This window comes from Lampris incognitus, chromosome 10 (assembly GCF_029633865.1).
Source record: "Lampris incognitus isolate fLamInc1 chromosome 10, fLamInc1.hap2, whole genome shotgun sequence".
NCBI lineage: Eukaryota > Metazoa > Chordata > Actinopteri > Lampriformes > Lampridae > Lampris > Lampris incognitus.
Window position 1 is genome coordinate 45,141,717 of NC_079220.1, and position 24,444 is coordinate 45,166,160.

The window sequence follows — 24,444 nt, forward strand, 5'->3', positions numbered from 1 at the left end:
ATAATAACTAATAAAACAATACAATGTTTCATCCATTCCATTCTCCAAACCGCTTAATCCCAATCGGGGTTGCGGGATGCTGGAGCCTATCCCAGCAGTCATTGGGCGGCAGGCGGGGAGACACCCTCGACAGGCCGCCAGTCCATCACAGGGCTAATAAAAATGTTTCACGACAAACGAAATATTCCTCCTGCTTTTTTATTCATAACGTACATGACTTTTCTCTTATCTACACTAGTGATTAATTTCTGCTCTAAAACAGGCAGCAATACAGGAGGTCTTTTTTTACAGGTCCTCAAGTCCACATAATACAATTCACCGTTTCCTTGGTTGCACTTAATAATATAGTCGTGCTGTGCATCTATACTTTGCCTTTGTTAATTGTCTAGTATTTTTTTATTGTTTATTTGAATTCTTGTTATTTATTCCTATATTATTCAAGCACAATGAAATAATGTCTCAAAAACTGCTGTTTCGATAGTTATTTATTATTAAATTTATTAACAAATTCAGTAGCATTGTTCAACAGATATTCATGGGATTAATAGACAAATGGAATACCTCTGTTAAGGAAGTACTCTATTCAGACTAACAGGTACACTAGGACTAAGGAGTAATCAAACCATAAAAGACCCTCAATAAAAGACCGTATTTGACTCCCACTATGACCGGTGTATAGACGTTATAAAATCCTAGAAAGGAAACCTGGTAGCTCAGTCATGCATGTACCATGGAGACTCAGACCTGATCACAGCATCCCCGCATCAAATCTGGCCGCAGGAACTTTTCCCCTCTCCTTTTAACCCCGTGTTTCCTATCCATTGCTACAGTTCTGTCAAATAAAGGCAAAAAACTGTCCAAAATATCTTTAAAAAAATGAAGACCCATACTCCTTAAATATCACCCCAAGAATGCTAAACGTGAATCTCAAATACATTCAAAGATTGCAAATGAAGATCATCCCCTTTTGCACTTGTTCCATGCATCAGTCATTTTATGCCTACATCCTTCAACAGTTGCATTTTATGTATCCGCACTGTTATACCTCTGGCACTAATAATTAATTACATTGTTTTCTACCGTTTAGTAATGTGTTGCTCTTGTTTGTGCTGCACCAATTTTTGCTTTTGACACAAAGAGTTTTGTTTCACTGTGTATGTGTGTAAGGTTAAATAACTACAAAGTCAAATTGAACTAAAATGCTTCTATGCTGAGGCACAGTAGAAAAGAATCTACATTGACTATAGGAAACATTCTTTTTGAAGACAAATGATACTGATGAGGCACTGTGTGTGTATCAACACAAATCAATAAAAGCCCCTGCCAATTAGCTACAAAACAAAAAGGGAACCAGGACGGTATAAAAGTTTCATCATATCAAGTAACAAGTTATAATTATGTCATAAAGTAGTGCATGTAAGGAAACCTTTTTTTGAAACTGTGATCACACAATAGAAATTAAATAAATTAATCATTTGTTTTTAAATAAGTCTTATACCATATTACACTTTAATGAAAAAGTAGTTGATTAATTATTTGTACAGCGAGTGCTTCAGCACAGGCTTTATTGCTCTTACAGAGCCAAGGCAATAACATTGCAGCTGAATGCTGATAAGGTTTTGTTTGTTTGAAACAACCCAGCATTAATACATTTGAAAGCTTGTAGCCATCACACTTCCATTTCTCCTGTGTTCTCGACTGAATACCACAGCATACCAAGCTATCCTTAAGTTCACATAACACATTCAGAGCGAATATTCTTGGCAGCAACAGAATCAACTGAATTAGGGGTGAATCTATTAATATTATCAACAATGCTAACAATTTGAAAAATTATAGCACAACATTAACAATTGATGTTAATACTTGCTTTTGGCATGACTACTTTTTTTTCCTTATTTTTCACAAAAATGGCTGATATGTGTGATGACAAATCTGCTACTGGGCCTTCAAAAACATAAACAAAAAACAAAGGCCAAAGTACAGTAAATGACAAGAATACCATAACGGAATAAATTCCAGACTACATGCCTCAACAGTGGTGTGGTTAGTATTTTTTCTAAACTTTCTATCTTTCAATTCATGTTTAGTGTATTAGACTTGGTGCGTTAAAGCAGCAATCCACAACTATTCTCACTACTCTATCCATTTTAAACATGATGTCGATGCAGCGAGTCTACTGGACAGACAATCAACATTACAGAAGAACAATGCTCCAACATAGTTCAATGTAGGAGGCCAAGAGAGATAGACCTGTTGAAACGGATTCTCTCAGACTACAAACATGGCATAGCAGCCTTTGGCATCCGTGTGCCGTCAGTTAACCAGTAAACAGCCTGCAGTCTTGGAAAAGTGGCATCCTTGGACCAAAGCTGATACAGGCAATCTAATTTATTATAAACTAAATCAAAGTATATTGTATCACTCTTCTATTATAATATTCATTGTTTGTCCAACAGAAGTATTGCCATATCACTATCAGGTCTCAATCTGTTTACTTGCTTGAGTCGTTTCCAACACGCACACGTGTTTGCCACTGCACCAGTTGGTGCAACCTGACTAGAAAACTTCAGCAGCAGTATACAGAGACTGGAGAGCGTCTGCAGCCATGGTAAGACGCCAGTTAGCATTATGTAACCTGGCTTCATAGTCCAGATGGACGAAACAACGATTCATTAAGGGAGAAAGAACAGTCACGGATTTCAGCTTTAAAACAAATTTCCCGAGTAGATGTTGAGGAATCCTACATGGACCTCATTGCTTACATATAGAAAACCGTTTGTTTGTCAAAATAATAAATACGGGTTACTGATAAAACATGAAGGTTTAGCCTTTAGCCTTTGGTTTAGAAGAGACAGCTCACTTTTCTTCTCAACTGTAAATCCAAAAACCTATGTAAGGCCGGTTATTCAATTAATCATTGTAATAACGGTCTTCTTTAATGATGACCAAAGTAGTTATTTGTTGAACCCATAGAGCATGCTCCACAAGTTGTTGTGCCTTCTAATCTACTGCAAATATGTTCAAAGGAAACCCCTTGAAATCAAGTCCAGAGCAGGTTAGATTAACAAACAAATGCTCAGCGCTCTTTAAGAAAATGGTTCCATGTGACAAAAAGTCACTTTTTGGTAAGCATCTTGCTTTGTTTTTACATTGCTGACAAAACCTTTTTCCATATCAAACTCAAAAACTTTTTTCCCCCTCTGGCCACCAGCACAGGCCAGCATAAAGATAGAGCTACTTCCCCTTTTTCCACATTATTTCACGTTTATCAAATATGACACACATAGAGTGGAAAAAGAGACACGTATATACTAATTACAGTATAGACATTCTAGATTTACATTTGATTTATACAGTCTAGATTCACATTTGATTTAACAGTCATATTACTGAATATTAGGTCACTTCACTACTTCATTGCCTCTCTAGCATTACAGTGAGTGGAGAAAGTGATGTTTGGAAAAGCCCAATCTGATCCTGAACCATTCATATTGCTCCTTAAACCTCAAAAGTACAGTGTGCAGTTTACTAAATCTCTGGTTTTCAGTCTTACAGGGTTTCTCCCGTGCTTATCTGATTATTTAGCAGCCTGAGTGAGAGCCTGATTGTCAGTGTAAATAATCCCACAAAACTGGAATGGATACCATTTTAAAATCTCTATTCCTTCATTCTTCCTCTAAAGGCTATTTCATGATTTCAGGTTGTCTTGAGAGAAGTGGGAGAGGGGGTGTATCTCTAAAATTAGGGGTGTGGACACTCACCTCTGACTGACAGTTGGAAAGCTTTTTTTTACATTTCTGCCCACTGACATTAAACTACCTTGAAATTTCAATCCACCACACCAATCAGGTTGTGGCCAGCAATGCAGCAGGGGTGAAAATTTCAACTGATATAGGGCAGCACGCAAACTGAAAGTTTGGAAAAGGTTTCTTGGCCAATGTGAAAATTATGTCTGGTTTTGAAAGATTTCATCAGGCAGAAGACATCTGGACATGTCAACAGCTCAAAAAAAATGTGATTTAGCGTTTTAATCACACTTCAGTGCCAATATATTGCAGTTTTAAAAAACAGGAATGGGAAAGAAATAGTTCTAACTTAGCCAAGTGCAATATTTCTCAACTCATTTCAGTCAGTTTTCCATTCAAATTTTGAGGAAAAGCATATTTTAGGGGCAGTTGTATGGAGAGAGATGGACCTGTTGAAATGGTCTATCTCTGAAACGGTTGAAATTTAAACTGTTATAAACCCATTCTGTTCAACATCTGTTGGGTTGGTGCCTGTAATGAAGTTGGCTAGAGAAACCTCTGCAGTAGGGGCTGTCCTATCTGCCGGTGTCATCAGCTTTTTGGCTTTCAGGCCTCCTCTTTTCAGGACCAATGTTGATCTCCCCCTGCATTTCTTCAGACTCGGATGACTGCAAAATTTTATTTTTTGCTACCTGGGGGGCATCAGGCAACTCCTTCTCAAGCAAAGGGAGAGAGGTGGGTAAGGAGGTTGTGTTCTCAGGACTGGCACAACTCTTGTCTGTTGTTTCCTTAGCTGGTGCGATGGAGTCTGTCTCTCCGCAGCAGTCGGATCCTGCTGTGGAATGCCGGAATAACCTTGGACCTATGACAAGAAATGCACAATGGTATCCTCCCTCTGCTGGATTTGGGTCGGATTTATGAAGCATGTCCACCTTGTGGATTTATAATCACTGAAAATGTCCCACTGGCTTTCCATATTATTGTAATCTAAATTGTAGAAGCACAAAACTGCTCCTACACTGTCAATCCCTTGCTGAGAAGTGTTCCAGTGTTACCTGTCAGTGCCTTCATTGAAGAAGTGGGGGTGTCAGGTGAGGCGGGTCCGTGTGTCTGGGATTTAGAAAGGTAAGTGGGCTCTGTGGAGTCCAGGGATCCTATTAAGACACATTAAAACACACACACAAACAGCAAATTGATTCATTTTCATCTTTACCACATCAATTGGTTAGGGGGTTAGGTTTCATTTTCTATTATCAATGCATGAATAGCATAAGGGGGTAGGACTAGAAAAGTTCTCAACTTCTTCTTAGCCCTTTCGAACATGGTCGGTATCATTTGAGTTGCTTATATGTCGCTTACATGTTGCTGATGATTTTGTTTGTTGCTTATTGCTTATTTTTTTAATATCTTCAATAAATCGACTGATTGATTTGACTGATTGATTTGTAAGAGTTCTGCTCATGTAAAATGTATCTGTCCAGACTGAAAGATCAGTCGATATTTAATTGAAATTGTATATATCACAAGGGAAAGTACCACTAATTGACAGAGAATTTGTGGGTTGCATGGTCTGAACTGTTTGTCTACACAACACACAATAGTACCTGCAGCCAGGTTGAAGGTCCTACCCTTCACAGAGCTCTGAAAAGGAGAAAACCAGTTTACCACCGAGCTGACCAGTGGAAGCTGTCTCAACAGTCCCTGCAAGATACAACAAACAAACAAACATTGAGAAACAGAGGAAGAGGAAATGAAACATTTACATGTATTTGATTGATATTGTGGGATTTTTTTTTAACTTTATTTATAGGTTTTATATTTTTCCCAAAAATACACACACAAAAATCAAAACACACAATTCCCCTGACACAAGAAAAACAAGCAAGTCAGAGAAAAAGAAAAGAAAAAGAAAAACCAAATCATCAACTAAACATGTATGAAAACAAAGGGGCTTTGTTTGTTACAATTGGAACCACTCAATAGTCAGACACCTAGTGTTAAGTACATATATGCACACAAACATGCACACTTATACAGACACAGTGATATACAGTACATGTATACAGTATATGCACTTACTTATACACAAATAAAGAGATGTACATTCTCACACATCTCATTACACATAGTATTTAAGTATAGGCGGACAGGCTCATCGACAATAACGCATGGATAAGGCATGTATTCCAGCTAAATTATCCCTAATTATTAAAGCATCACCCATTCTTAGTCCCAATACTTGGAATAAAAGGGTATGTAGGAGCCATTTGGTCTCATCTCGTAAGCACTTAATTGGTCCACAGGTGTCACTCTAATTGCTATGGGCTCGCAGCAATATAGGTGGGAACATTCAATCAGGGTGGCATGAAGGCGCAGTGGTTAGCGCGGTCGCCTCACAGCAAGAAGGTCCTGGGTTCGAGCCCCGGGGTAGTCCAACCTTGGTGGGTCATCCCACGTCATCCTCTGTGTGGAGGTTGCATGTTCTCCCTGTTTCTGCGTGGGTTTCCTCCAGGGGCTCCGGTTTCTTCCCACAGTCCAAAGACATGTGAGTCAGGTGAATTGGCTGTACTAAAAAAAAAATTGTCCCTAGGTTTTAATGTATGTGTCGGCCTCGTGATGGCCTGGCGGCCTGCCCAGGGTGTCTCCCCGCCTGCCGCCCAATGACTGCTGGAATAGGCTCCAGCATCCCTGCGACCCTGAGGGCAGGATAAGTGGTTAAGATAATGGATGGATGGATGGATGGATGGATGGGCATTCAATCAGGTGATAGGTGTTGCTTGACGGAGGGGAGCACACATATAGTTTTTTGACCGCTTTGCTGCTGCAGGCCAAGCTAGGCTGGCAAAGCGATACAAGTGTAAATTTGAAATATTGGACTGTTTATGATGTATGACGTTTTATGGATTCATCATGGTGAGTAATAAATATAGTGTTTCAACTTAAAAAAGTCTGAACATTATTTCATAGACACACGTAACGCAAAGTGGCTACAAGCGCATCAATTAGGTGCCTGTCTAGCAACCCCTCAGAGGCTTTAAGTGTGGGCTTAGTCTCTACCTACATTCAAGTCAAAAAACTATCACTCCACGCTACCGATGCTGAAGGACTTTAATCACATGCAGCAATGGATTATAGCCGACCGCGTTTGAATGGGAGCTGATCGGAACATCTAAACGTCGGCTTTGTTTGTTGAGCCTGACTAGGCTACAACTAGGCCGAGGATGGCGGAAAGATGGTGCCTGTTATTCTTTGGGAGTTAATGCTACCTCACTATTCCTTTGGATTAAAAGGCCATCTACCAGCACAACTGAGGACAATGCTGCTACTCTTCTCATTGTGACATAGGAATTATTCACTGGAGTCATGGCGCCCAATGCGAGGTATGTGTAGCGCTACTAAAATTATGAATGGCCATTCAGGTTTGTGTGCACACATCGCAGTGGTGAAATCCAATGCATTTGGTGTCAAGAGGGGTAGGTAATTAACGTCGTTACTTTGTTACGAACTTGTTGCGAACATTCTGAGCTGTGGAGGCTTGGGAAATTGTGGACAGATCTGCTGAGCCATCAGCTGATTTGAACAGTGTTGCAAATGGCACTGATACAGAAAAGGACAAAGAAAAATGTGTTGTAAAATTAACTGCTAAAGCATTTGCTTAAAAACTTGAATGGTTGCAGAATGATAAGAAAGCTAAGCTAAATAAAGCAAGTAGTTTAAGAAAAAAGATGCAAGAGCTTATGCAAGGGAGAGATAAGTCACAGGTTCAACGTGCTTTTGATGATCTTGTTAAAGTATGTAACGAAGCAAAAGGTATTCACGATTTGGTGATGGGTATGTTGCTTGGTGTCGAACAAGAAACGCATGATGTGTGGTTCAAAGCCAAAATGCTGGGTAATAATGAATTTATTTCTTAGGTGCAATTGTGGGTATCACATGCTGAACAAACTGTAACTAATGATGCTGAAAACACTGTTGATGATATTAATCCAGAGGACAGTATTTCAAATGTAGCAGGCAGACATTCAAGTAGAAAGAGTGCATGCAGTGGGTGATCAAGCACTACTTCCTCTGCAAGAATTAAAGCAGAGGCAGACAAAGCTGCTTGCTTGCTCGTATAGCAGCTTTAAAGGAAAAGCATGCATTGGAGGAACAAGAGCAGCAGATAAAGAGAAAAAAGGAACAACAGGAGCTGGAAACTGTTAGCTGAATCTGCAGTGAAACTTGCAGTGTTATGGGCCTTTGACAAAGAAAGTTGTTCAAAAGCATCTAATGCAATGAATTCCTACTTGGAAAGATAAATTAGAAAATTAGCACCTGCAAACAAATTACACCCAATGGCAAAGGAGTTTATAATCCTACATCTCAGAGCAAACCACAGCAAACCCAGGAGTGGTCACTGTCAGCCAATAACCCATTACCAACTGGTGTACAGCAAGGGGCTAGTCAACAGCTCACAGCTAGACCAAAGGAGTGGATTGATTCTAATAGGCAGAGTTATCATTGTACACTGGAAATGGAAACACCAGTGCAAACTCTGGAACCTCTCAGGCCCAATCCTCAACCAGTGGATCAAAGGCAATCTGGAGACATCTTCACTGTGATGCAAAGGCAAAACGAAATAACATCAGCCCTTGTTAAACAACAACGCTCATCACTGCCAGCAAGAGATATCCCCTTGTTTGATGGAGAGATCCTCTACAGTATATCTCCTTCATGAGAGCATCCGAACAAGGAGTGGAGGAAAAGGTCAGCAGGGGTGATCGCCTGTACTATCTGGAACAGTTCACTAGGGGACAGCCAAGGGAACTTGTGCGTAGTTGCCTACACATGACGCCTGAGTTTGGCTATGCTAAAGCAAAGCAGCTGTTGCAGGAACACTTTGGCAGAGTGCAAGATTGTTGTGGCATACATAGAAAAGGCTTTGTCCTGGCCTACAATGAAAACTGAAGATGTCAACACCTTGCAAGCTTACTCTCTCTTTCTGCGTGGATGCTGTAATGTCTTGGAGGAGCTGCAGTATATGCAAGAGTTGGACATGCCAAGCAACATGAGAGCAATTGTGTCTCAACTGCCATTCAAGCTCAGAGAACGACGGAGAACCATTGCATATGATATACTGGAAACAACAGAACCCAACTACATTCAAAGATCTGGTGAAAATGATTGAAAAACATGTCAGAATCTTATCAGATCCTTTGTATGGCGACATTAGGAACTTACCATCTGGAACAACTGACCATAGGTTGTTAATAAGCCAAAGTCACATACAGGAAACAGAATGAAAGGAAACAGCTTCGCCACAACCGTTGCACTCATGGAATCAATTGAAAATGCCGGAGACTTGAGGACTGTTTCGTCAATGCATGACTCCGTAGTGATGCCAGCTTGTGTTTGTTGTGCTCAAAGTCACTCATTAGAACAGTGCCAGCAGTTTAAATGGAAGAAAACACAGAGACAAGATGAACGTTCTAACAGAGAAAGAGCTTTGCTTTGGGTGCTTATGTGTTGGGCACAGGAGTTGGAACTGCGAGAAGCGTCTGACCTGTAGGACTTGTGGTCAAAGACACCCCACCGTACTTCATGTTGATAAGAGAGACACAGCCAACACATGCACAGAACCTGCTGAGGAATCAGGGGCACATGTTCTTACAACATCTCCTAAAACGTGTGCTCATACAGGGGCCGGAAGGAATTACTGTCTATTTTCTACCCTGCCAGTCCAAGTCAAGTCCATTAAAGGAGACCAGTAATACAGACATACGCATTCTTAGATCCTGGCAGCTCAGCCACATTTTGCTCAGAGCAGCTTATGCGAAGGCTCACCCTTACTGAGAGACAAACTCAGTTCCTCTTACACACCATGGGGAAGGAAAAGGTGGTGTAAGCATACTCATTCTCAGGCTTGGAAGTGTCTGGTATTGATGACAATCTCTTCTATAAGCTTCTAGAAACCCTCACACAGAAGAAAATGCCTGTAAATGCTGACAACATTGTAACGGAAGGAGATTTGACAAGGTGGCCATACCTGGCAAAGGTAAAAATTCCCATTATAAAGGCTACCGTAGATCTGTTGATCGGAAGTAACGCACCCAAGATGTTGGAGCCTTGGGAGGTCATCAATAGTCGTGGGGATGGCCCATATGCTATAAGAACAGCACTAGAGTGGGTCATTAATGGGCCGTTGCAAGGAAATGACAGCAGCTTTGGCGCTGAGTGCATGTCAGCCATGGTTAATAGGATTTATGTGTGCAGGTTGGAGGAAATACTGAGTAATCAGTATAACCATGACTTCAATGAGAGCGCTACAGAAGAGAAAGGGTTATCAAGAGAAGACATCAAGTTTATGAAAATTGTGGAAAGGTCTGCAACACTTGAAGACAATCACTACAGCCTGAAATTGCCCTTTAAGAATGACTTGTCTCTGCCTAATAACTTTTCTGTGGCGAAACACAGGATACTTGGCCTGAAAAGGAAGTTCCTGAAAAATGAACACTTCTTCGAAGAGTACAGTACATACATCAATGAAATGATTAGGAAGGGCTACGCAGAGGAAGTACCTACCCAGAAACTGAGTGGTGGCAGCGGCAAGGTGTGGTATATCCCTCACCACGGTGTATATCATCCAAAGAAGAAAACTCTGCGAGTGGTGTTTGACTGTGCTGTGGTATTCAAGGGAATATCACTGAACCAAAGGCTCTTGCAAGGTCCATAACAGTACGTTGTTTGGAGGCCTCCTGAGGTTTAGGCAGGAACCTGTGGCAGTCATGGGCGATGTACAAGCAATGTTCCATCAGGTCAAGGTCCCAGAAGAGGACAGAGACTTCCTGCAGTTTCTGTGGTGGCCAGGGGGAGATCTGACCAAGGGTGTGACTGAGTTCCGAATGACTGTCCATCTGTTCGGTGCTGTGTCGTCTCCGAGCTGTGCCATCTTTGCTCTGAGGAAAATGGCTGATGACAATCAGGCTGACTTTCCGGCAGAGGTGGTCCAAATAGTCAAGGAAAACTTTTATGTGGACGACTATCTGAAGAGTATGGCGTCTGAGGTGGAAGCTGTCCTAATGGTCAAGCATCTGACTGTTCTCTGTCAGAGAGGAGGGTTTACACTGACAAAATGGATTAGCAACAATCGCACCGTATTGCAAACTCTGCCTGAGGAGCATAGAGCTAAAGATCTGAAGGAGCTCAACTTGGATAGGGACCAACTTCCTGTTGAGAGAGCTCTTGGCTTACAATGATGTGTTGAGACCGATTTATTCAAATTCAAGATGGGAGTCCATCAAAAATCTTGCACAAGACGTGGAATGTTATCGGTGTTTAGTTCAGTGTATGAGCCGCTCGGCTTTCTTGCACCAGTTCTGATGCCTGCCAAGATCATGCGGCAAGAGCTTTGCATAAGAAACTTTGGATGGGATGAGACTGTACCCCCGAACATCTTGCATCATTGGACAAAGTGGTTAGACGAGCTGAATATGCTATCTGAGTTCAAGATTGAAAGGTGCATTAAACCTAAAGAGTTTGGAAACATCAAACATGATCAACTTCATCACTTTTCAGACGCTAGCGAGTCAGGATATGGGGCAGTCACTTACCTCAGGATGTAAAACAACAGAAAAGACATCCATGATGGGCAAAGCCAGAGTTACACCTCTAAAGACTGTTACCATTCCTCGCTTTGAGCTGACCGCTGCTGTTCTTGCTGTTCGCGTCGACCTGATGCTGAAGGCAGAGCTGCGGATTCCGTTGCAAGAAACAGTCTTCTGGACGGATAGCACATTTGTGCTGCAGTATATAAAGAACGAGGACAAGCAATTCCATACCTTTGTGGTGAATAGGGTCTCAACCATAAGAGGAGCGACCACAACTTCACAGTGGCGATACGTCAGCTCCAAGGAAAACCCAGCGTTTGATGCATCCAGAGGTGTGAGGGTCGGAGATTTTCTTGATAACAGGTGGATAGTGGGTCCAAGGTTCCTGCGTAAGCCAGAAGAGGACTGGCCAGCCAATACGGTGGACACTGTGATTGAATCAAATGACCTGGAAGTCAAGAAGGAAGCTGTAGTGAATGCAGTCAATGTGAAAGACTCCCCTGATGTTACCAATTGTCTTATCATCTACTTCTCAGACTGGAGGAGACTGGAGGTAACAGTAGCCGAGTTCGTTAAGTTGAAAAGGAAGCTTCTGAACATGACTCGCAGGAGGAGGGAGTCCGAGGCTTCTAATGTTGGCAAGCAAAGTGTAACGGTGCCAGGAAGTCGAACTTTGTCGACAGAGGATCTGTGTGATGCTGAACTTGCTATAATTCAGTACTGTCAGCAGCAAAAGTTTGGCGAAGAGATTGCTACCTTGTCATCTGGGAAAGGTGCTGTGAGCAGATAGAGCGTTCTCTACAAGTTGGATCCGTGTTTGGATGATGGGTTCCTGAGAGTTGGAGGGTGACTGACCAATGACTCTTTGCCAGAGGAAACCAAACATCTATTGATTCTATCCAAGGATCAACATGTAGCCACGCTTATTCTAAAGGATATTCACCAGCATCTTGGCCATAGTGGTCATAATCACACGCTGTCCACACTGAGGAGGAAATATTGGATTACAGGTGCTAATTCAGCTGTGAGGAGAATCATAACTGAATGCTGTTTCTGTAGAAGACATAATGGTAGAATGATGGTGCAGAAGATGGCAGACTTGCCAAAGGAAAGGATCCTTCCTGACCATCCACCATTTACCAACGTGGGCATCGACTACTTCGGACCGATAGAGGTGAAAAGGGGACGAGGCACTGTCAAGCGCTTTGGCGTGATATTCACGTGTTTGTCCAGTAGAGCAGTCCACTTAGAAATAGCCAACTTATTGGATACAGACGCATGCATGAATGCGTTACGTCGGTTCAACTGTAGAAGAGGCCAAGTCGCTCATATTCAGTCAGACAATGGGACTAATTTCATAGGAGCAGAGAGAGAATCCAGGGAGGCGCTCTCATCTGAGTCAGGCACAGATTGAAGGAGTGTTACAGCAAAAGGGAATCAAGTGGAGCTTCAATCCTCCAGCAGGGTCGCATTACGGTGGTGTCTGGGAGCGTGTAATCCGCATGGTGAGGAGGATTCTCAATGCAGTTCTTCAGCAGCAGAGACTGGATGATGATGGGTTCCATACAGTCATGTTTGAGGCTGAGGCCATTTTAAATGACTGGCCTATCAACAAACTGTCTGATGAGCCGAATGACCTCGAACCCCTTACTCCTAATCACATCCTGCTTATGAAAGGAAAACAATCTTTTCCACCAGGAATGTTTGAGCAACACAACTTGTACATCAGGAAGAGGTGAAGGCAAGTCCAGTACATCTCCGATCTCTTTTGGAAACGATGGATACGTGAATACCTAACTTTACTGCAGGAGAGGCAGAAATGGAACCAAAGGCCTAACAATCTCAAGCCTAGAGATATTGTAATCATTATGGATCCTACCACCCCACGTGGCTCCTGGCCACTCGGAAGAGTCTTGGAGGCATTCCATGATAAGAAAGGACTTGTGCGCGCAGTGCATCTGCAGACAAAGACAGGTGTCATCGAAAGGCCTGTGACTAAACTTTGCTTACTGCATGAACCTACAGGTTAGCAGGTTATTAAAGGTCATCATCTAAAGAACCATGTCAGTTTTTTAATATGTGGGGTATGTGTATATGTGTGGTAAGCTGTGCTTACTATTGTGTCATTTTTTATGGCTCCCTAATTGTTTTATGTATTAAAACTGTTATGTCTGTTAGCCATTACAATTAGGGGCCGGTGTGTAGGAGCAATTTGGTCTCATCTCGTAAGCACTTAATTGGTCCACAGGTGTCCCTCTAATTGCTATGGGCTCACAGCAATATAGGCGGGAACATTCAATCAGCTGATAGGTGTTGCTTGACGGAGGGGAGCACACATTGTTTTTTTGACCGCTTCGCTGCTGCAGGCCACGCTAGGCTGGCAAGCAATACAAGTGTAAATTTGGAATATTGGACTGTTTATGATGTATGACGTTTTATGGATTCATCGTGGTGAGTAATAAATATAGCGTTTCAACTTAAACAAGTCTGAACATTATTTGATAGACACACGTAACACAAAGTGGCTACAAGTGCGTCAATTAGGTGCCTGTCTAGCAACCATTCAGGGGCTTTAAGTGTGGGCTTAAGTCTCTACAGGGTATAGTTGCTGCAACTGGGGAGAAAGAGATCTATTCTGGTGTTTCAGAAAAAGACAGCACAAGAGTAAATTCTATAAAGGGAGACCAGACATCCATAAATGTCTGACGGGACTTACATCTGTTGTAGCTGAGTTTTTCTAATGGAATTAAAGATAGCACTTCTTTGATCCAACTTGTGAATGATGGGGTCTTATCAGACTTCCAATTGAGAAGAATTGGTCTCCGGGCTTGAAGTGAGCCAAATGCTATTGAGTTAGCTTGGGGTGTAGTGATGTCTACGCCCTCACTGGGAACTCCAAAAATGGCTGTGATTGGGCTGGGTTCAATTGTTTTACAACAAATAAATGAGAAAGCTTCGAAGATATGACCCCAAAATGTAGTCAAAGATGGGCATTCCCAAAACATGTGCCCAACTGTGGCTGGGTTCAGGTGGCACCTAATGCAAGTAGGATCGATATTGGGATAGAATTTGGACAGTTTCTCTCTCATGTAATGTAACACTTTGAATTGAATAAGGCGATGCCTAAGGCAGAGAGAGGTGGTGTGAATGCGCTGTAAGGAATGTTTCCAGATCTCTTCAGTGAGCTCGATGTTTAAATCCTGTCCCCAGGCTGATTTTGTTTTGTCCAAGGTGATCCAATAGCTTGGATAATCTTATATATTTTTGAAACGTTTCCCTTGGTATGCGGGTCCCAGTCCAATATGATGTCTAATATGCTCAGCATATTGTATGTTCTTTGGCAAAGCTGCAGGCCTGGAGATATCTAAAAAAGTGTGTCTTCGGTATATTATGGTCCTTTTGGAGAATTTCAAATGAAGCAAAAATGCCATCTACAAATAGGTCGCTAAAAAAGATCAAACCGTTGTTATGCCACATTTGAAATGCTGCATCAGTCTGGGAAGGAGGAAAAACATGGTTATGTATCAAGGGCATATGGCCGCATGTACTATTGAAATTAAAGTGTTTTCTGAATTGACGCCAAATTCTAAGAGAGCTTTTTATCACAGGATTATTGACATGTTTAATAGTTCCCCCGGGTAGTGGAGAACTCCGAATGGATATTGGAGAGACTTTGGGATTAGAACGGGTCTCCATAAGGGCCCAGATGGGGCCACTTTTATTTTCAAATACTGCAATCCAGTACGTTAATTTAACTATGTTGGCTGACCAGTAATAAAACATAAAATTAGGCAGTCCCAGACCTCCCATTAACCTAGGCATCTCCAAAATGGATATTTTTGATCCCTGGCCTGGATCTATTCCAAATAAATGAAGAGATGTGACTGTCAAGGTCACGAAACATCAATTTAGGTAAGAAGAAATGAATCATTTGGAACAGATACAGGAAATGAGGCAGTGCTGTCATTTTAATTGTATTAACCCTGCCTGCCAAGGAAACTGGTAGTGAGGCCCATTTCACAAGATCTAGTTTTGTACGGTCTTTAAAGTTATGGCCATATAGATCGTTATAAGATCACGTAACAGTGATTCCTAGATAGGTAAATTAATGGTGTTCCAGCTTAAATGGAAAGTTATTGTACTTAAGCTCTAACGCTATTTGGTTAATAGGAAAAAACAGACTTTTGGAGAAGTTTAATTTATAGCTCAAGAGTCTTCCAAAGTGGTGAAACATATCTATAAGCCGAGGTAGGGATTCTACTGGATCAGATATGTAGAGAAGGAGGTTGTCCGCATAAAGTGAAACTTTATGGGTAGAGCCCCCTCTCATGATGCCAGCTATCTTTTCTTCTGCTCTGAGGGCTATAGTCGTGGGCTCAGTAGCAATATTAAATAAATATGGAGATAGGCTTCAACCCTGTCTAACGCTGCGATGGAGGATAAAATAGTCTGAGCATATGGAATTGGTTTGCACTGACGCCTTTGGGGTTGCATAAAGTAGTCTGATCCATGTAATGAATACTGGGCCAATCCAAATCTTGCCAGAACAGCCAGAAGATACTTCCATTCGATCCAATCGAACGCTTTCTTGGCATACAGGGTGAGTACAACTTCTGCTTGCTGGGTTGAATGAGAAGAATAGAGCACATTAAACAGTCTACGCATGTTGTAGAAGCATTGCCTACCCGATATAAAACCTGTTTGGTCTGGTGCAATGATGGTAGAAATCCCAGTTTCAACGGGTTGAGAGAGGATCTTGGTGAGAATTTATAGTAAGGACACAAAATGCTTATTGGCCGATAGGCACCATAATCTAATGGATCTCTGCCTTTTTTTTGGTAGAACCGAAGTGATTGCCTGTGTCATCGTTTCAGGTAGCTTTTGTTCCAGTAGTGTTTCTTGGTATACAGTGCATAAGACGGGAGATACTTTTGAAGAAAAAGTTTTATAAAATTCTATGGGGAACCCATCTGGCCCTGCTGCTTTGCTGCTTTGCATCGAATTAATAGCTTGAGTGATTTCTTGATATGTTATAGTAGCTTCGAAGCTGCTTTGGGCTTCTGGGTCAACCATTGGAATGTTTATTTTGTCAAGGAAAGCATTAACCTCTGGACCTCTGTTGCATAGAGATTACAATAAAATTCTTTGGAACTGTCATTAATAGTTTTGGGATGTATGGAAGTCACGCCAGGTGCCACACGTAGTATGTCTGGAATAGCTCTGTTAGCCACCGCTTGTTTATGTTGATGGGATAGCAGTCTACCTGTTTTGTCGCCATGTTAATAAAATGTTTGTCTTGATTTAAATAAAAGCTGTTCAGTATGTCTGATTGACAAGATGTCAAATTCAGTCCGTAGCAGCAGCCGTTCCTTGTATAATTCAGATTTGGGGTCAGTAGAAAATCTCATGTCATATTTGTTATTTGAGTAGACAGTTCTGAAAAACGTTTTGTGCGTTTTTGCTTCTCAAAAGCTGAATAAGAGATAATATGACCTCTAAGGTAGGCTTTAAGGGATTCCCAAATTATAGTGTATGACATACCTGGGGTCGAGTTAATGTCTAGATAGATATCAATTTGCGCATTTATAAACTTGATGAATTTATCACTAGACAGCCACAATGGATCTAGTCGCCAAGTACGCTGCGGTGCTACACTATTGGGGAAATGCATATATAACTGAACTGTGGTCAGAGATAACAATGCTGTGGTACTGGCAATTTGTGACTAATGGGAGAGAACTGCTATCGAGCAAGAAAAAATCAATTTGTGAATATGAGTGGTGAACTGGCGAGAAAAATTAGTATTGTTTAGCTGTAGGGTTTGTGTTTCTCCACGGGTCTGTAAGTTTGTATGAGTCCATAAATGACAGCAGAACCTTACCGGATTTGGAAATCGCACTATCAGGTCTAGGTCTGGACTTGTACAGGCCTGGGTGCAGCACGCAGTTGTAGTCACCTCCCAAAACTAGATGGTGTGTGTGGAGATCTGGTATTTTAGCTATAAAGCGGGAGAAAAACTGTGGGTTGTCCCAGTTCGGACCGTAGACATTAGCTAAAACAATCTGTGAACCAAAATGTTTACCAGCAACAATTATGTATCTGCCATTCTTGTCAGCAATTACTGAAGTTGGAACAAAAAGGATTCCCTTTTTGATCAGTATGGCTGTGCCTCTGGACCTATCCTCGTATTTGGAACAAGATACCTGCCCAATCCAGCCTCTCTCAAGTTTGGTGCATTCATTAGTGCGAAGGTGAGTCTCTTGAAGAAAAATCATTTCTGAGCCCAGGAATTTTAGGTGTGCAAACACACGGCTCCGTTTAATTGGATGGTGGATTCCTTTAATATTCCAGCTGGTGAGTCGAATAGAGCCTGAAGTACTGGAACTAGGTGATGCCATAATTTATTACAAACTGTGCAATGGGATCAAGTGGTACAGGTCAGAATAGCTTATAGTCCCAATGTTTAGTCTTTAACAAATGAAAAAAAAATGTATAAAAATAGAAAAAAAGAAAACAAATTAGAAAGAAATGGGGGAAAAAATTCCTAAATCCCTATGCAGATCTCCCCCCAAATGGAAGATCGCACCAACCTCCTTTAAACTAAGGAAGTAAAAGCACATGAAAAGTGCTTGTTGTCTGAAAAAAACACTAAGCTAACTAGGGCCTGCAGAACATGCCTTCTCAGACTTTTAAGGCACAAAAGGTAATAATAGAATAGTAAAAACCATATAACAGCAAACAAAAACAATATCATCAGTAACATACATAACAGCAACAGTAAAAATATTAATTATGAAATCAGGCAAAAACAGCCCAAACCTGAGGTGGAAACATTCATATCAAAATATAGCCCTTAAAAAGAGCACCAAACCTCTGAAATATCGAAACAAAACAGTCCAGAGTAAATACTAATTTAACTGTTGTGCCCACTGTTAGCATCAGAGAGCACAGTTATATTTCCAAGTGTCAAAAGATGTGGAATCAAGGTATCATTGTAAGTTTATGCTCCTTCACTTTGGTCTGGACCTCATGAAGTAGCTTGGATGGTGTCTCTGTCCACTCAAGCAGCATGAGGAATAATGGCTTGCGTTACATAAGATTGGGCCTCTTCTGGGTCCAGGAAAATCTTCTCCATGCCATTATATGTGATACGAAGTCGGGCTGGATGAGAGATACCAAACCGGACTCCCTCTAGACCTCCGAGCTGCTGCCTGATGCAACCGAAGGCTGCGCGGGCCGTGGCCACCTGTGTGGTGTAGTCAGGGAAGACTGATATTGTCATGTCCCTCACCTTAATCCTCTACTTCTCCCTGGCAAGACGCAATATATCAGCAGTCACTGTAGTAATGCAGGCAAGCTACAATGGTCCTGGGTCGCTGTCCTTGCTTTGGGACCGGTTGTAGTGACCTGTGAGACATGTCTATCCATGGGGCGTCACCAAGGTTGAATGCTTTCTGCAGCAGGTCTGCAACCAAACTTGTGGAACAACTATTAGGGCCCTCTGGTACCCGCACAATCCTAATATTGTTCCTCCTGGATCTAGACTCTAGATCTTCACATTTATTTTGTAGGGACTCAGTCAGGGTTCCCTGTCGCTTTACCTCAAGTTTCAGAGCCTCAACGTCGCCAGAGCAGGCAGTCGGGCTCCATTCTGCATCTCCCATGGTGTTGCACAGTGTGGTTCATTCCGTGTTCATGGCTGTTTTAAAGTCCTCGAAGCCCTTTCTAAGCGCATGAACATCTGCTCTAATTATTGCCATTTCACACTCTAAGACCGCTCTTACCTCCGTTTTCATCATGGCAACAAAGTCCGCACGCAAGGAGGAAAGTAGCTTATGTCTGAAGTCTTCCGCGTGAGCCCTGGCGGGGTCTTCAGCATCGCGGCCTCCTTTCTCACTTGAGATTGAGGATGACGCGGGCGAAATAGGCCTCGGAGTGCACGTGGCGGTCTTATGTCCTTTAGCGGTCCTGTGCGCCATGATACAGCGTGGATGTTAATCTGACACCTTAATAATCCTGTGTCACCTGGTAAAATGTGAATAACGTGCCTTTGAATTCGTTATTTGTTTGTTTGGTTTGCAGAGCTAAACGATACACGTCCTACTCCATAGCTTGCTCCACGGCGCCCCAATATTGTGGGATATTTTATTGATTTTCACATGCACATACAAGCTACCAGCAACACACACACACACACACACACACACACACACACACACACACACACACACACACACACACACACACACACACACACACACACCTACCTCCTCCATTATTTTCTCCTCACTGGCTTTCTGCAGCTGTTGTTCTGCTTCCAGGATACCTTTCCGCACCACCTCCGTCATGTTCTCCAGCAACTACGCAGAAGGTTATCACGGTTATCACAAATGTAAAGCAACATACAATGTGTAAAGGAATACATGCATGTCAGAAAGCATTGAAACTTTGCATGAGGTTTTTACAGACTATCTTAAGAATCTACACTGGTGCAGAATAATCTGGGTGATGTATGGAAACTTAGTCCAAGGGCAAAGTTTGCTGATAAGAGCCAAGCTTGCAGCAAAATCTTAGAAAATGATGTGGAGACATTTATTCAAGGGTTTTTTTTTTTTGATGTGTCAGCATTTCTGTAAGACAAGAGGTTCTGGCATCAGTTATGAATCAGGGATCAGTAGGATATTATTTAACATGTGATACCACATCCTTGTCAAATCATCCGAATTGAATGAATTTACATATGACTGACAGCAAAAAATAAAATAAAAAAACGGTGAAATGTATCATTAGTGAATGCACAGCTAACATACGATTAGCATTGATGCTAACCTAACATTGGAAATGCCATAGATAAACTAACGCGGTTAGCATCGCTACAGTTTTTACGTTTTCCACACAAAATAACAACTGTTTAAAATAACCATTACAGGTGAGTTTCACATAAAGGTAAGTATTACTCATAGACATAGGTTCTTTAGAGTTCAGCTGAGAAAAAAGTGAACGAGAAGAGAGAAAAAAACAACAGCTTTTCTTCAAGGCTTTTTCAGTGCAAAGGAAACTACGGCAAGTCTACATGGACAAACAGCGCTGCACAGTCAACATTCAGGCAACCGTCTTACAGGAGCAGCACACTCCCTGACTGCATTATACCACTACGTCCCTTTGAGAAGTAACACAACTTCTGAGGCAGGTCTGAGATACACCCTGGGGGAGCCCCCTTTAACCACCCTTACTTCCACTTTACGGACCCTGTTGTCTTGACCAGGAAAGGTATTTACCACAAGTCCCGTGAGTCATTCTTTTTGACCTGGCTGTCCTTCAAGAGCACAGCACCTCCAATTTGCAGGTTGGATTGGTCTGCTTGCCATTTCCTTCTTGGCTCTAGAACGGAATCTGACTTTCTGAATGAGTCTGGCCATTCCATGGGTAAGTAGCTTGCAGCTGGAAAAGCATTTGAATCTGTGTGAACCAAGCAGGGTTTCAGAAACGTTTGTGGCAAAGGTTGCAATCAGCAGGCGCATGTCTGCATTCATGTCTGGTTCAACGAGCTCAAAGGATTTTAGCTGAGGAGGTGTAGCCCATCATCCTTTTTCAGAAAGAAGGGTCCTGAAAACCAAATTGTATCTCCCAAAAGTGTAGCTGGGACAGGCCGTGTACCATGGTCTGCCGGATTGGGTTCCGTGCTGATAAAGTGCCACTGTTCAGGATGTGTTGAATTCCGGATGCATGTGACTCTGTTGGTGACGTACACATAGAACCTCTGGCTGGTGTTGTAGATATAGCCCAAAACAACTCTACTGTCAGTGTAAAACTTCAGAGTGGATTTTGATATCTAGCTCATCCACTAATATGTCGGCTAGCTCAACTGCCAGCACGGCTTCACAAAGCTCCAGATGGGGCACAGTATGGGAGTGACATGGTGCTAATTTGGATTTCACCATGCAGAATCTAACATGAATATTTCCCTTATCGTCGATTGCTCTGAGGTAGGCCACCACGGAGATGGCCCATGGTGGACACGTCGGAAAAGACACCGTTCTTTGTACTTTGTGGAGAGCAAGGAAACAGGTACGTAGATATAGAAGGTGCGATCTGAAAGGGATTGGAGACTGCAAGGTGGTGACAGGGGAGAACGTAGCTAGGCAGCATCAGATGGTGGCCTGTAGGATGACTTTGGAGACCAAGAGGAAGCGAGTGAAGGCAAAGCCGAAGATCAAACGGTGGAAGTTGAAGAAGGAAGAATGTTGTGTGGAGTTCAGGCAGGAGTTAAGACAGGCACTGGGTAGTAGTGAAGAGTTGCCGGATGGCTGGGCAAGCACTGCGGAAATAGTGAGGGAGACAGCTAGGAAGGTACTTGGTGTGTCATCAGGACAGAGGAAGGAAGACAAGGAGACTTGGTGGTGGAATGAGGAAGTACAGCAAATTATACAGAGGAAAAGGTTGGCAAAGAAGAAGTGGGATAGCCAGAGATGAAGAAAGTAGACACAAGTACTTGGAGATGCAGCGTAAAGTGAAGAGAGAGGTGGCAAAGGAAAAGGCGTATGGTGAGTTGTATGACAGGTTAGACACTAAGGAAGCAGAAAAGGACTTGTACCGATTGGCTAAACAGAGGGACCAAGCTGGGAAGGATGTGCAGCAAGTTAGGGCGATCAGGGATAGAGATGGAAATGTGCTGACAAGCGAGGAGAGTGTGCCGAGAAGGTGGAAGGAGTACTTTGAGGGGCTGATGAACGAAGAAAATGAGAAAGAGAGAAGGTTGGATGATGTAGGGATAGTGAATCAGGAAGTGCAGTGGATCAGCAAGGCTGACATGAGGGCAGCTATGAAGAGGATGAAGAGTGGAAAGGCAGTTGGTCCTGATGACATACCTGTGGAGGCATGGAGATGTTTAGGAGAGATGGCAGTGGAGTTTTTAACTAGATTGTTTAACACAATCTTGGAAAGTGAGAGGATGCCTGAGGAGTAGAGAAGAAGCATACTGGTACCGATTTTCGAGAACAAGGGCGATGTACAGAACTGCAGCAACTACAGAGATATAAAGTTGGTCAGCCCCAGCATGAAGATATGGGAAAGAGTATAAAAGCTAGGTTAAGAGGAGAGGTGATGATTAGCGAGCAGCAGTATGGTTTCATGCCACGAAAGAGCACCACCGATGTAATGTTTGCTTTAAGAATGTTGATTGAGAAGTATAGAGAAGGCCAGAAGGAGTTACATTGTGTCTTTGTGGATTTAGAGAAAGCATATGACAGGGTGCCAAGAGAGGAGGTGTGGTATTGTATGAGGAAGTCAGGAGTTGCAGAGAAATATGCAGAGTGGTGCAGGTTATGTATGAGGGAAGTGTGACATTAGTGAGGTGTGCAGTTAGAATGACAGATGGGTTCAAGGTGGAGGTGCGATTACATCAAGGATAGGCTCTGAGCCCTTTCTTGTCTGGTGATGGACACGTTGACGGACGAGATCAGGCAGGAGTTTCCGTGGACTATGATGTTTGCAGATGACATTGTGATCTGTAGCGAGAGTAGGGTGCAGATTGAGGAGAGCCTGGAGAAGTGGAGGTATGCACTGGAGAAAAGAGGAATGAAAGTCAGTAGGAGCAAGACGGAATACACATGCGTGAATGGGAGGGAGGACAGTGGACTGGTGAGGATGCAAGGAGTGGAGGTGACAAAGGCATATGAGTTTAAATACTTGGGGTCAACTGTCCAAAGTAACGGGGAGTGCAGAAGAGAGGTGAAGAAGAGAGTGCAGGCAGGGTGGAGTGGGTGGAGAAGAGTATCAGGAGTGAGTTGCGACAGAAGGGTACCAACAAGAGTTAAAGGGAAGGTTTACAAGATGGTTGTGAGACCAGCTATGTTATATGGTTTGGAGACAGTGGCACTGACGAAAAGACAGGAGGTGGAGCTGGAGATGGCAGAGTTGAAGATGCTAAGATTTGCATTGGGAGTGACAAAGAAGGACAGGATTAGGAATGACTATATTAGAGGGACAGCTCAGGTTGGACGGTTTGGAGACAAAGCAAGAGAGGCAAGATTGAGACGGCTTGGACATGTGTGGAGCAGAGATGCTGGGTATATTGGGAGAAGGATGCTGAATATGGAGCTGCCAGGGAAGCGGAAAGGAGGAAGGCCAAAGAGGAGGTTTATGGATGTGGTGAGGGAGGACATGCAGGTGGCTGGTGTGACAGAGGAAGATGCAGAGGCCAGGAAGAAATGGAAATGGGTGAGCCGCTGTGGTGACCCCTACCGGGGGTCATACTAAGAGTAGATGCAAAGTATTTTCAAAATTTGGATATAAAATAACAAAATGAATAATGCTGTTACCCTTCCACTGTCCTCAATCTCCCTTGCCAGGGTAGCCACTGTGTCCACTAACTCCAAGACATTAAGGTCATCTGTTGCCATTCCCACAAATACACAGTCCTTCACTGTCGTAAACTCTGGACCTGAGGCAAAGGGGTGGGGTGGGTCGAGGGATTGGGAGACAGCAATAGAGAAAAATAAATGAGAAAGAAGCCCAAACGGAGCTTTTGAAATCTTTTAAAGGTCAAACCAGTTGATTGCAGGTGTGAGGCTGAAATATGTTTCCTGTAAGAAGCTGGACTGGGCAGACACTAACCGAGGGAGAAGCTAAGGTCAGTGTCCAGATCTTGCAGTTTTTTGAGAAGCTCACAATTAATCTTCTCCAGCTCCTGCTCTCTCTGGCTCTCGATCATTATTTCAGACTGCAGCTCATACCTGAAGATAAATACATGTAACACATTTAGATGGTTCGCTTTAAAAAAAAAAGAAAAAAATATCCTATTTAATTCTTACAAGTCTTGATTTTAACAAAATTATCTTAATGAGAAAACTGTCGAATTGTTAACATTGCATTGGATTAAAGAAGACAATTAGCAAGATGCCTGTAATAGTGGTCTGAAAAAAGGACACAAAACCCTACACATGAAAGCAGTTAAAGCTGCTATCAGGAGTTTTGGATTGTTGTTAACTTTGTGCACCTCTGTGGACAAAAGCGGTAGGGTTTTACAGAAGAACGACTTCATTTCAAATTAGCATTGCCTCTTGTCGCAAAGATCGACATTCACCCTCTGGTAGCTCATCCATTTCTTT

The 24,444-nt window shown here is 42.5% G+C and overlaps 1 protein-coding gene across 1 annotated transcript in view; it reads right to left on the reverse strand.

The window, feature by feature from the left end:
• Positions 1-472: 472 nt before the first annotated feature.
• pdxdc1 (pyridoxal-dependent decarboxylase domain containing 1) overlaps positions 473-24,444 on the reverse strand; it is a 50,144-nt gene continuing 26,172 nt past the window's right edge. Inside the window, exons 17-22 of the mRNA XM_056287158.1 lie at positions 23,951-24,069; positions 23,656-23,777; positions 19,603-19,695; positions 5,354-5,450; positions 4,805-4,903; positions 473-4,611 (exon numbers count right to left, since the gene is read on the reverse strand). Coding sequence (XP_056143133.1) covers positions 4,325-4,611; positions 4,805-4,903; positions 5,354-5,450; positions 19,603-19,695; positions 23,656-23,777; positions 23,951-24,069 — 817 coding nt within the window. The 3' untranslated portion in view covers positions 473-4,324. The remainder of the gene's footprint in view (positions 4,612-4,804; positions 4,904-5,353; positions 5,451-19,602; positions 19,696-23,655; positions 23,778-23,950; positions 24,070-24,444) is intronic.